The 14210-nt window shown below is 40.0% G+C and overlaps 1 protein-coding gene and 1 long non-coding RNA gene across 8 annotated transcripts; one reads left to right on the top strand and one right to left on the bottom strand.

The window, feature by feature from the left end:
* Nucleotides 1-1715: 1715 nt before the first annotated feature.
* Nucleotides 1716-3136, bottom strand: LOC144716501 (uncharacterized). Its single transcript, XR_013584905.1, has 2 exons — nt 2720-3136; nt 1716-2646 (listed from the first exon to the last, which is right to left on the bottom strand). It is a non-coding gene; the product is annotated as an uncharacterized LOC144716501 (long non-coding RNA).
* A 205-nt stretch (nt 3137-3341) lies between these two features.
* Nucleotides 3342-11638, top strand: LOC144707869 (MADS-box transcription factor 47-like). Of its 7 annotated transcripts, none has more exons than XM_078581128.1 (8): nt 3342-3634; nt 3763-4011; nt 10162-10228; nt 10331-10374; nt 10556-10637; nt 10726-10767; nt 11031-11072; nt 11141-11638. In XM_078581128.1, the coding sequence occupies exons 2-8, from the start codon at nt 3797-3799 to the stop codon at nt 11246-11248; spliced, it is 600 nt and encodes a 199-aa protein (XP_078437254.1). In that variant the 5' UTR covers nt 3342-3634; nt 3763-3796; the 3' UTR covers nt 11249-11638. The 7 variants fall into 7 exon arrangements, with proteins under 7 accessions (XP_078437254.1, XP_078437271.1, XP_078437262.1 ...); XM_078581122.1 differs by having other exon boundaries at nt 3350-3634; nt 3805-4011; XM_078581141.1 differs by lacking the exon at nt 3342-3634 and adding an exon at nt 9093-9201 and having other exon boundaries at nt 3812-4011.
* The last annotated feature ends 2572 nt before the right edge of the window (nt 11639-14210 follow it).

The raw sequence follows: 14210 nt of genomic DNA, 5'->3' as shown, positions 1-14210 counted from the left end.
GTTATTGGACCTTAACGTAATGAACTAAAAAATATATGGGCCTACAGGGTCCAATACAGATTACTTAAATGATGTTGGAAGATATATTTGATTTTAATGGCTTTTGTGAAAAATCCTTAATATGTTTAAATAAGGGGGCACCCTTTTTTATTTTTTGCACTCACCACTTATTCCACAAGTCCTCGTTAATGGAGAGAAGATTCACACGATCTTCAAGAAGAAGTGGTGAAGGAGAGGAGATTCAGCAACCTTCTAGTCGTGTAGATACTGCTGGAGCCGAGCATTTGATCGGGTTGTAGAAACCCCCAAGGAAGCAGGTCAATGGTGGAAAAAGTTCCCCAAAAGATACTCAATACATTACATCATTTAGAGATCAATTCTGAAATAGTTTCAAGCTTCTGCTGCTTCAAATTTGTTTTATGTATCAAACCGTAGCCCTAGAACCAGTGCATTTGTAGGGCACAAGTTTGCATCTTTAATTCAAATGTAATTTGTTCTATATCTCATTTTTTGGCTTATTTACATATGGGATTAATCAATTAGCCTTTCCATCGCAAATATGGGCTATGTTAGAAGTGCTGAAAGGAAAACCCAACCATGGCTCATGCATATAGTGTGAAAAAAGTGGAGAATAAAGAGAAAAATGGGTGTGCGGGCATAGAGCCAATTCGGATTGAAGCCTGCACAACATAAGGCTTTCTTTTAAGTTTATTCTGGTTATTTTGACTGTCCAATCATTCAAAGATATTGGATGGCCTAGTTTTATCTCCACTCCAACAACTCTTCTTCTTTTAGGCATCAAATCAATGTCGATGGATATTGAATGTGAGAAATCAAGAAGCAAATGTTGGCAATGAGGGACGCACTAGGGAGGGCTGATATGGATGAAGGAATACTGTCACTTATAGGGTCCACATACATTATTTAAACACAGCCATTGAACCCTCTATAAAGAAAATCCACTCGCCAGGATAAAAGTCATCCATTTCTGCACCTTCCCATCACAACCATCATTCACAAACGTTTTATGGATATGGGTAGGCTAATCACATCAAGAATATGAATAAAAAAACATTAGAGTGATTCCACATCATGCATGAAGCATGAAAGGTGGAAACTACCGTCATTCACAACTCTATTTAAAGAGTTTTATCCAGCGGGTGGAAACTAACAAATTTTCAATATATATTCCTCAAATTCTTTACTAATTTCTGTTTCAAAAATATGATTCAAATTCTTCTACATCCATGCATCTATGGACCTCATTGCTATTAAATTTTATAATTCATGATTAATACAAAGAACAATCCAATTACAAAACATAGAAATACTATAGAGTCATATCTTCATTTCGTTCACTTTTACTCTTTTTTCTCTTTAAGAATTACCATTCTATCTCTTACAGTTCCCCCTGTACTTATCCATATATACTTAGTTTGTCCCGTATTTCTACATATATCTACATATATTTTGTCTCTCATAATGAAAGTATCCCTTACTAACTCAATTATCTTAGTACCCTTTTTATCTCTTTTATTTTGTTAATTAGTTCCTTCTCTGGATGCCTAAGGAGGTGACCTTGCTCTGTGCTGTCCATTATTGGGTGAGACTACGCGAATATGAGTATTATTTCATCGGAGCAAAATTGAACACAACAATAAAGACTGATAGAAAAGGAAAATATTGAAAAAGAAAGAACTTGATGAGTCGGTGCCTGAAACACGACGTTCCCCATCAATAAATGGATGTTGAAACAGGAGAGTCATAGAAACAAATCTGTATTCTAGAAACAAGGAAGATAATAAGATGGAATAATGGACAGGCCATAACGGGGAGAGGCTAAACTTGCATATGAGCGCTCATAACTCTTGATGACAAGCACGTCGTCTGAGTCAGAGTTTATAGTCCTACCTCTTGATTGTGAAGAGGAGGAGTTTTCCTCGCTCCGCAATCAGCCGAGTCAAGCTGCGGAGACAACTCGGCAATGATAGGAACTAAAAGATTAGTTAGTAAAATCGAATTATGTCCGATATACTCGTTAGAGGATAGAAGATAGGATGAAATATAAGTTCAAAGATAGTTTAGGATTAAATCTAGAATAGGTTCAAATTTAGACGGTTAGGATCAAACCGTAGAGAATTATAATGGCAAGGATTAGATCTCACCACTTAAGAGATCGTTGCACCGATCGAATGGCTATGATCGGTGCACTCTTGCCATTATAACGGTCAGGATTAAACCGTAGAGATGATATAAAATATGGGTCCACCGATCTGATCAACGGTCGAGATCGGTGTACCCTGCCGTTATAACGGACAGGATTAAACGACATTTCAAACATGTCCTCTTCACATTGAGACAAGCACTCTTGATGACAAGCATGTCGTCCTGTCTCCTTCAACAAACCCCCGCGCTATTTGGCCAAGCGGAGCGGTCATGCCGTGGCAGCTTCATTTTGCTTGATATCCATCTTCACGCGTAGCATTTAATCTCTTCGGCTATAAAATCCTCTTTCTCACTCCACACAGAAACCCGACAAAAGCAAAAGGATGAGCAAGGAAGTGAGGAACCTGAGAGGATGGACGACGCTGAAGTTCGCACCGCGTGTGGATCTTCGCAGGAGAAAAAGAACCCACATTTGCTTCCCTAGTTTCGAGAAGAGATATGCTGAAGAAAGAGATGCAGGCACAACCAAAAAGAGAAAGAGAGAGAAATATACTCAAACTTTTGTAGATGATTGGTTCCCTTGTTCATCTGCTCTCTCTCTCCCTCCCTCAGTCTCAGCTGTCTCATCATCTCTCTCCCCATCTCTCGTCTCTGTTCTCTCCCACAGTAAACCTCTACCTCTTCCTCTCGCACTCATCCTACCTGAACAGTACTGAACCTGGACGTTGATCAAGCCAAGCGGGCGTTCCGTGGAAATATAACCTCTCTCCTTTCATCGCTGTTGCCCTGGGCGGCGCATCTCATTCAAATGAGACCCGACCCTATGTGTCCGCTCACCGTGTCTGACCTTAGGCACAGGAGAGACGTTCAATCTGCTCATACTGCTCCAAATCAGATTGGTTCCTCTCATTCGTTGGTCTTCGCCCCAGTCCTAATCTTATTTCGGGCCGTCGCGGGGCAATCGCCGACGTGGAAACTATCTCAGATAACGCGACCCGCAAGCCAAAAAAGTAAAAAACTTTGAAGAAAAAAGAATCCGGCGAATCATATGTAACTGAAGAGTAATGACGTGACATGTGGTACTCGATAAGCACATTTTCAAATGTTCGTCCGCCACAAATATGGAAAGAATCAAATTTGCTCGTCCAATCGGAGGCGGATAGGCTTCAGCCCAGTACGCAATTAATTTTTAACAGTTAAACGACGAGCGGGCTTGTTCACGCATCATCCAGTGGGCGGCTGACACGCAGTAAAAGGTGGCGTGGATAAGAATAGATATTAGATAAATAGATAGGGCTGATGAGAAGGCCATGCGTCCGCCACGCAAGAAATAGTCGGTTCTACGAGGAGCCTGTCTTGCCATTCGCTTGCGGCTGCACGACGGATAAATAACCAGATTTGCTTGCTGCAAGGTACAAGTTTTCCGGGTATCTTCTCCCCAGTTGACACGGCCCAGTATGTCAGCGAGGTGAGCCCGCCACCACCTCTCCCTCTCTCTACCACTCTACTCTCGTCCTCACTTCTAATATTTCTTGAAACGTACATGGTGCAAATTCAATTGATGAGAGTTTCGTTTCCCCCTTTTCTTGTTACAAGTGATATATCTACGTTTTGATTCGTCGACGCTACGATGGTCAGATCAACGGCGAGTGCGAGTGAGAAGATGGAGGAGGTGAAAAAAAAGATAAGAAGAATTGAGAACCCCGCGGCGCGGCAGGTAACGTTCTCGAAGCGACGAAGGAGCCTTTTGAAGAAGGCCCAGGAGCTGGCTGTTCTATGTGATGCCTCCGTCGGGCTCGTTGCAATTACCGAGTCCGGCAAGGTCCACGAATTTTCGAGCACCGGGTACCCCTTCTTTCTCTTTCGCGCTCTTCCTTGATTTCTTTTTTATCTACTATTATTTTTTCTGTCCTCAAAATCAAGAAAGAATTGCGCGACTCACAACAAAAATTCACGGAAAATAAGACTCTTATTGGAGTTTATAACGTTTAAGACTTGCGATGCGATAACGTAACCCGTTTCTACGTTATTGCACCCGATGGCTTAATCCACGTTGTGTCTTTGGCCTCATTTATTTATCTTGAATTCAAATCTGGCGATTTTTCCTTTCTCCAGAAGCATTTGCGAAGCCCCAGCCATGTAATATTAGTGACATGAGGCCATGCTAACCGAAACTCTTAGGGCTTCACTTTTTTTCACTTCGCGTTGAAAAGTTTCTCACAGGTTAAAAAGTTGATTAATCTGAGCAGTCATGTCTTGTCGATCTCAGACTAGTATATACAATTAAAGATTGCTGAAAATACCAAATTTATCATGACTCGTTTTACATTTTATTTAAATTTTGTATAGTTCTGACTCAGTGATACAAAATGAGAATGTGCTGAATCATCTATAGAACTTCCACATATTCTTCCCCATAGAGGATAGTTCATCCATATTCTCTAAAACACCATGTTTTTGATCTTGTAACTTGGTGACTCAGTCTCGATTATCTTACGGATTCATTGAATATGCTTCTAGTCAAGTAATTGTAAAATGTATCTTCTGGAGTTATCTTTGACATCTATCTGTGTAGTTATCTTTGACATGTTAAGGATATTAAACCTGGATCTTTCCTGGCAAATACTTTATGTTTTCCAGCATTTGGAAGGCTTGGAATTTAGAATTTTATATTTCAAAGTGGGTATCAAATTAAATGCATATAAATGAGGTGGATGCAATGGTCACCTTCCACGATTAGCTTAGTCCACTGAACAATGTGAAGCCACTTTGTGCTATACTTATTCATTGACCTATATATGCATATTGACACATGTAGGTCTAGGAGATTACCATTAAATTCAGCGAGTTCCTTACCATGAATATATAGAGAATGTTATGGGAATTAATGACTTTAAGAATATCCATAGCCTAGTTTGTCTTGATTTATGAGGAAAACTACTTTCATATCCCTCCAATATGTTTACACTATGATAGGATATAGATTCGTGTGAAACCGTTTCCAACAGCATAAGCTATTTACATGGCATGCATATAACTAGGAATTATGTTTCTCCTTTCACTACGACATTACAACATGGATTCACAACCACCATACACAATGTATATCAGTAGTCATAAATCAGTACTCCAGTAGGTTTCCTAATGCATAAGAACTTGAGTAAACTATTATTCGGAATGTATTCTATACTCTGTGTAATGGTAGTTCATAAATAGTGTTTGATGGTAAGTCATTCCATATTTTAAGATGTAATGTCTTTGTCTTTAGATTTTCCATTTAAAGCCCGAAATAGTTATATGAGGATTTTTTAAGGTTTAGATTTTGACTTTTTGCTCTGAAAAGATAGAAACATCTTTTCATGCACTTTTTTAACTTCTGAAAATACTCATAATGTAAATAGCTCCTAGTTAGGCCTTGCCAATTTAACTTTTTGATTGTTAATCGAGGCTCTACTAAAACTTTTCAAAGTTAGGAGCTGTTAGAGTCGTGGTGAGATGACCAATTCTTGAAATTGTGGGGTTATAAATACCCCCTCCCCTTGTAAGGTCTTTAGAGGCACTTTTGATGAATTATCACCCTATGATTTTTTAGAACGAGTAGCTGTATCAAGAGCTCGTGAGGGCAAGAACTCCCTTCTCTCTTACCTCTTCCACCCTGAGGTTCTTGAGAGTTTGTTTGCCTATTGCTCTCTCTTCTTCTCTCTTACCTATTCCATCTCTACCATTCTCCTCTCTATCACTCGTCCCATTTCTTGATTTTGTTAAATCTCCATGGGGATCGTAACATTGGTATCAGAGCTGAAGTTCTTGCGACTTGTGGCAATAGAGTTGGATTCATATGCCAGCATCTAGTGAAGTCTACAAAATGTATAGCGATTGTTATTGGAATTGATACAAATCTATGGTCAACTTCAACTAATCAAGGAGGAAAAACGACTACAGCAATTGCAGCCGTTTCTGTTGTGTCGCTAGTTCCAGCCGCTGTTGATTCAAGATTTGCTATTGTCAGACACGTCATCTGCACAAGCTGCATCAGGCGATGCTCCAAGAACTAACGTCACTCCAAGAACTGTCGCCACTAACACACAGCTATAGAAGCCACATCAGGCGAAGCTCCAACAGCCACCTTATAATTCCCTGCCATGAACACATCCTCTGTAGAAGTTGCATTAGGCGACATTCCCACATACGCTCCAAGATTCATCGCCACCAAAACAGCTATTGACACTAGAATAACTGGCACCATCGACATTTTTTATGGCATTACCACAACTTCTATTGACGCTCCGCATTACTAATGTTTTATCTGCCACTTCTGGATCCTCTATAGACGTGGCATCAGGCGCCACTCCTAGATTTGCTCCTGCAGAAACTACATCTGGCACCACGTTAACCACTGTAGTAGAGGTGTCCACTAATGTGGCCCTGCCTACCACAAATACAAATATAATTGCCCTGTAAAAAGCTCCAACAACTGAGCAAAAATATGTCGTGGTTGGACCTGAAACCCTTGTTGCGGAGTCCACAACGGCCGCCAACTTTAGCACCACCAAAAATGCAATTGTATACTTCTCCTTCACATTCAACGAGGTGCAACCTCGGCTCAACGTTGTACTTCAGAGGCTAATGTCCTGCCCATTGCCCTATCCACTCTCATTGATGCCATTACAGAGCCGTTTCCCTCGCCCACCCTCCGTGGAAATCAAGTCGCCGAGCCACCATTGCCAAGTTTCCATCACCATCATGACAATCAGCTGCTTTTAGCACCTATAAAAATGACTGTCTGTCACAAATTAGGGTTCATAAAACCCTTAAGCCATAACGGGCCGCACAGCTGGCCCATGCACTAAACTTCACGCCAGAGCAAAGAAAACCCCTCATTGACCACTCAAAGTTGGGGCCGCATGTTGAGGGCCAACGGGGGAAAACCATCCACGACCCAGGGCCACAACCAACCCAACATTTTTCTACCATGATCCAGCTGAGATGCTACCGTGGTCAGGCGCCTCTACCCCGCATGTAATTCCATCTACTGCTGAAGTCACCATCACACAGCCCTCTTCTTCCAGCGTTTCCACCACTATGCTACCTGATGTTATCAACCTTTGCTGATGCCATATCCATATCCATATCCGACTTCGTCTGCCAAGTCTTTCATCTTTGCCATGGCTGCCACCATGAGACACGATGGCACTGCCACTGCTCTACCAGGTGGCATTGTCCATGCGGGAATCATCTCTCTCTATTGCCATTTGCCATCTAGTTGCGATGGTCTCCATCTACATGCTGCCAGCCAAAGCCCACAATGCTTTCTACATCAATACCATGGCTGTAGTTGTCTCCAATGGATGCACCTCCACCGAAAACGACACCATTACCACCTCTGTTTTCAAGATAGCCATCAATGTAATCTATGATCCAGCTTGATTCATTCATACGTCAACTGACAATCAAATAACTGATCCAGGGGATTCTTTTGAAAAGCTTGAGGACAAGCTGTCACCGATGGGGGAAGTATTGTTAGAGTCCTGATAAGATCACCGATTCTTAAAATTGTGGAGTTATAAATACCCCCTTGTAGGTTCATTAGAGGGACCTTTGATGAATGATCACCCTGTGGTGTCTTGGCACGAGTAGCTGTATCCGACTGTCGTGAGGGCAAGAACTCCCGATTCTGAGGTACTAGAGAGTTTGTTCACCTATTTCTCTCTCTTCTTCTCTCTTACCTCTTCCATCTCTCCTATTCTCCTCTCTATCCCTCGTCCCATTTCTTGACTTTGTTAGATCTCCATGGGGATCATAACAGAAACCTCAGTGTATCAGTGTATCAGTGTATCAAGGTTTATCTTTCTTTTTATTCTCCATTTTAACCACCTCCCCCCCCCCCACCTTTTTTTAGTATGTTTGCATGAGGCAGTTAATAAGCTGAACTCTTATTGCCCATAACAATTGCATTGTATGCCGACCAATAGGGCCATGCATTTTTAGTGATGATATAATGTTGACATATTAATATGGGGATGCATCATCATGTCCTTAAGAGGAAATTATTTAGCTTAACTCCTATTGCTAAAAACCATTTCCGTGTATACCCTATTAAGAGGCCCATGGGTTTTTAGTTATGATATAATATGGACTATAAATGGGGCCATGCATCATTATATTTCCTTATGATCCAATTATTTATCTGAATTTTTTTCCCATAACATCAGTCTTGTATGCCCTATTAACATTAATGGGGAACATGCATCTTTAATAATGATCCAATATTTTCTTTAAACTGGTACATTTTATCGAAGCTTACAAATGACACTTTCTCTATAGCGAAGAGTTTCCTAAAACATTTTAAAATAGCTTTTGTGATCCGTCGACTACATTTTCTCCTGTTCTAGGCTATAATTTGGTGATGACTTGGGTAATAACTAGAGATCAATTACAAATATTATGCAGCGTCGACTTAAAACGAAATAGCTATGGCAATAAATTCTCAAAGCTTTGATCCACAAGGAGCAAATGAACTCTAAATCATGTTGAACCAAAAACTCCAGCCCTTTCATCCACATCAGGTGCAATGGGATCCACAAAGTGCTCGGACGTAAGCCTTGAGTCTAGAAAAAAAAAGCCTTGAGTCTAGGGGAGAGAAGTACCTGATTTCCCAAGCACTAGTATTAACATAAGAGGAAAACCCTCAAATGGAGGGAACTGTACATTCCAGCATTCGTCGCTATATGAAGTCATATATTAGCATGAAAAGAGAGCCGAGTATTTGGAGAAAGTACAACTTAAAGTGCTAGTACAAGTGGCATTTTATCAACATCATTATTGGAGGCGATCACTGAATTGCCTTGAAAACGATAAAGAGAGTTTCCTGGCTTTGTAATGTTTCACGTCAGTAGGTGGCCAAAGCTGATGAAGAAGTTGTGCAGAACTGGAGTTGAAGAAGATCAAAATTTGCATTATAGTAAGGACAGAGCATGCGTTAAATCTTGGAGACCGCACGGAAGCGCACCAAAAATCACGAAGAGATTATGGCAGGTAAGAAACCTGGCATTTTAGTGCCCAATAAAGTAAAGCTCGTTATAGTAAGGAAAGCTATCAAACGCTTATATTGTAAGAAGCACATGCACAAAAAATTAACTTGAAAGAAGTTAGAATTCTATCCTGTATTAGTCAAGGACACATTATTTTCACCAGTGCCACCCTTTATATTTTTACCATCCGAATAAATTATTTCACGTCGCCCACAAAATAAAAAACGAGTCTCGAAATGGATTATTAGGGAGTAAAGTATCATCAGCAAGTTTTTTTGCTTTGTGAAAGTTTCACACGCATGAAAAAGTTAATTAATCTTAGCTGGCTAAATATTTTTCTAATGTTTAGCCATACAGTTGTCTAGCCTGACTGATCTTTGCCCTTTTAATTTTTGGCTATTTGCGTACTTGATACGCCCAAAGATAGCTCCTCGACTCTTTCCACCTAATTTTGTATATTATTGTTGAGAATTTATCATCATCTTCCCCACGTTTATTTATTCGATGTTTTTCCAATATGAAGTTTTTTGTGATTCAAGATTACACTGAAACATCACCCCCAATAATAACCCAAAATCCATGTCGTCATGTTACTATGTAGAACTTTCAACTGTTTTCTACAACTGTTTGAGAGCAGATGAAAATAAGAGTTCACGGTTCCAAACACTGGAGAATGCATGTTTTCTTTTCAAATATAAAAACGAACCAAACCAGGATCAAAAGCATTGATAACTCGATTGTGAGGAATGCTGATCGTGTGATTCTTTTATAAACATTAACATTGATGAATTTCAGACATTGAGCTTAGTTGACATCCATATCTCAACAGCAGATGTCACTTGAACTCAGTTTTGGCAAATTAATTCCATTATGACTCTATCTCGAGATCTCCAATATTTCATACAAAATACAAGAGTAGGATTATGTTCAAGCCACTACTTAATCTGCGCTTTCGTTTCTGCAGCAGCGTCAAAGATATATTTCCCAAATATAATGACCACTCAATGAAGGTTGAAAAACATTTTGACGTGGTAAGGCAATATGCTCATCGATCATGGGGCAGTTCATACGTTCATGTCACGTTTTTTTTAAATGAATTCGGACTTAGAAGCCTGGACATCACTCTCTTACAGAAAAGGCTTGAATCAGAGAATGCTAACGACAGAAATGTCACGAGGTTGGTTGTTCTCCCCGTCTGCCCCAATCTTTGGACCAAAATCCCTCCGAGCCTACACCCAATTATATACATATTTTATGTATACTATATTCAAATAGCTTTTCCGATCTCTATCTGTATTCCCAATCTTTGTTTCAATATGTACAGTCTGATCGTACCATTAATATTTCTCTTACTACAGCAACATACGGGATAAGGCTCTGGAAGAACTGACATCGAGCGAGCTGGGACGCATACAAGGGCTACTTCAATCAGTACGCCGGGTAATAGAGAGAAAGATGTGAACATGATTGATCACGAGGATTGAAAAATCATCCTGCCCCCGTTCCCTGACGTTTCCTCATTCCATAGGAACGGAAACTCAAAGAACATATCACGAAGCTCCAGGCGGAGGTCTCGGACTCAACAAATATTTTTCCCCAACTATATAAATTTCAAGTGTAGCCAACAACATTTTCCGCCGACAGATAACAATCTTCATCAATTTTTCCGAACTTTCAAAATTTTCAATTCTATAAACCTGAAGTATAACTAAAACATTTCCGACGACATATATAAGAAATTCCTCGACATTTCATTAAGTTCATTTCGATAAACTAGAAAAAATTTCAAAGAAGACAGAGATCACGGACTAATGATTTCGCTTACACTTGCAGACAAAGAGCCTGATGGAGGAAAACAAGAAGCTGAAGGAGGAGGTGAGGGCTTATCTTGTCTTCTCTTCTTCAGGTTACAAAGAAAAATCTCACAGCAGCCTCTGTGGCAGATGGCGGAGATGTTGACAGGCGGATCGGGTGGCCAGCCAGACGCCGAGCCGAACTCTCCAGAAGATGACGGAAGCTTCGATGTCACGCTCAGACTCGGCTATTTGTAGAAGTTTCGCATGGGAATGTCAAAAAAGACAACCTTTCAATGCAACACGGCAACTCCTGCATACCACCTTTTAGTGGCTCTTCATGAATGAATCATTGATCCTGATCATCGGCAGATTAATCAGAATAAAGATTGCCGGAAACACAGAACTAAATGATTTCAGATTTTAGTTTGTTTTTCATTAATAATATGGACCGTTCGATCAAGGAGAACGGTTGTGAACTGACTGATGGACTGAGTTATGTGCAAGCTGATAAGGCCACGTGGAATGACGGCCAAATTTTTTTTTCCCTTTGTAACAGTCATTTGGGCTTGTAAACATGCTCTTATTGCTCGATAAAATGTATTAGTGAAAGTCCGAAGGTTCACTGGCGAGCTTAGTTCATTCATTTTCCATTCTTTGATCTCTCTCTTCTTGGGTGGTTTCAGAATCATCCATAGATCCACGTTGACTCTTCAGGAGCTAACAGTTGTGGATTCGGTTGAGTTTAGAACCAAGTATCATGAAACAAGTGAAAGGAAAAAGAAAATAAATAATAAAGAGAAAAATGGGAACTCTACGTATGCCTTAAAGTTCCAGAGTCGTTAAATACTAGTAGTTGTGAGAAGAATTAGCTATTGAAATGTAAGCTATCATGACTCATTCCTTTAATGTATCTCAAAAGATGCTTAAGAGAAACCAAACGAATTGACTTAGGGTCATGCATATATTGAGATGCTTTATTTATAGTATAAGCAATATGAGGCTTCATAATGGTAAGCTATTATAGAATACCAATAATTTTTTATACTCTAGTGCATTGTGTTTGTGATTGTCCAAAGCACTACACCCTTTATAAGAGTGTGGAGCTTGGCCCAAAAAACCACTTAAAACCAATGATCTTTTGGCTGAGGGACACAGGAACGAGATCCCATGTAGAGTTGTGTAAAATATTAGTGTACTCATTGACCATGGCTTGACTTTGGAGGGCATGGGAGAGAGCTTGTCCAACAGAGGTGGATTCAAAGGGAACAATACAATTTTGATGAGAGATGGGAGTGGAAGGTGGACCAGGAATTAGAAAGGCATAGAACTCAAACGACTTGCAAAATTTCTGGGGACGTGTGGAATCAGGTGGGGCAGTGGCTAAGGGTGTTGATGTATAAGTGGAATTAGCGGTGGTGGAGAGGAAGGAGGAGAACCAAGGATGCTTGCTTTTGCTTTTGATCACAGTAGAATTAAAGCATAACGTCAAATTGAGGCCAAATCCATGAGAAATTACGGGTTATCAATACAATATAATGCACTCCATTCAGAAACAAGAATATTGAAATGGGGTCATATGATAGATATGAATACATATTTGGAAAGAGGACAGAATGAGATTTCCAACAAGCTGAAAATTATGTGAATCACGCATAGATTGAAAGATATGAGTTACAGAGGTGTGGCGGTTGCATCATCTCAAAATATCTGCGGAATGGAGGCATATTGTACCATGGCAAGGATAATGGGTTCTAGAGGCCTGGATTTGGATGAACATGATGATTACATGCAGCGGAAGACTTGAACAGAATCATAATGGCATCAATAAAACAATGAAACGAATCACTTGTGCACGGTTTGCATCAGTGATTTCTTAAATCCTGGAGTGAGATGAGTCGAGTTGCTCATGTGTGCAACCTATAGACGTATCCACGTGGTCCATAGCACGTCAAATATCCTCCTTCACCTTGACAAACTCCGTTTACCCTCCGTCGTCATCATTACGTTGTCTCGACTGCAATGGAAGTGGAGTGGAGGTGTGGGGATAAGGGAGAAGAAGGCTATGAAACATTCTGTCTTGGGTGAATTTTTTTCAAGGTTTTTCCCTATTTATACTAAGTAGTTATTTTTCATAAAAACACCCAAAACTTAACTATATCTTTCGACATCCAAAAGACCATTTTATTTGACCCCCTAAGCCTTTCAAATTAATTAACTTTATCATTTTATCAATTAATTAACGAGGGATCGATTTAACCGAATCGATAGGTTGAGTCTCCAACCCGTGGGGTGCCAAGCTAGACCTCGTGCTCTAGAAGATACAAAGCAGTGTGTATCAACTCGCTCATGGAATACGATCATCATCGGTTATCATGTACATTTAGTCCCTCATCCACTTGACGTTCGTAAGAAGACTTAGGGTATGGTCAACTATCAAACCCTAATCAGTCATTCGAGATAGTAGTGATGTGTTCGCTAATCATCATAGAATTATTTTCTGATATTTAACTACCTTGGCCAAGGCCTTCACTACATCATCTTCTTTGAATTGTCTCCTCTTGTACTGATGGTAGATGATCCCATCATGAGCAATCAATTTTTCATGAACTTCTTGATGCACGCGAAGTAAGAATGTTTAGAATCCCATGATTAGAGACTCGTAGGTCATAGTCAAAGTATAATTGTCTGTCCACAAGACGTCTTTGGTGTCTCCAGTCTAGAGACCACTTACACAACCGTAAGGTGGATCAACCTAATTGACATATAAGTATAATACCATTTGTACAAATCAATTTAGTGAACTATTTTCACTAAAGAGCACCCCATATCTATCCTTAGTGCTCCACACTAATGGTTAGAGGACCGGCCATACTCATTATATACGTGAGGCCAGATAATGTTATTCTATTTGGATACTTTGATGTCATTCTCAAGTATCCTTCAATTAGGAATATTTAGAACACATGCTTAAAGGCTAGTGATATCTGTATTGTGATCTCATCATAATTCAGTAAGTCCGATCATGTATTCATGGAGTTCATTATAAGCATCACACGTGCACTATAATGAATATGTTCTATGAATGGAAATGGAACGAGATATGGGATGTGTGATTGGCTTGCCGACCACATATTTCCATCACATATAACTTGAAGTCTCCCCGATGTGACAATGCTTAAGTTTGACCCTTGTGCTATGTTGAGATGTATGAAAATAA

The sequence above is a fragment of the Wolffia australiana genome, chromosome 1 (genome assembly GCF_029677425.1).
Source record: "Wolffia australiana isolate 7733 chromosome 1, ASM2967742v1".
In the NCBI taxonomy this organism is placed as follows: domain Eukaryota; kingdom Viridiplantae; phylum Streptophyta; class Magnoliopsida; order Alismatales; family Araceae; genus Wolffia; species Wolffia australiana.
Note: the sequence above shows the minus strand (reverse complement) of the source record. Positions and strands in the feature narration are given on the sequence as shown.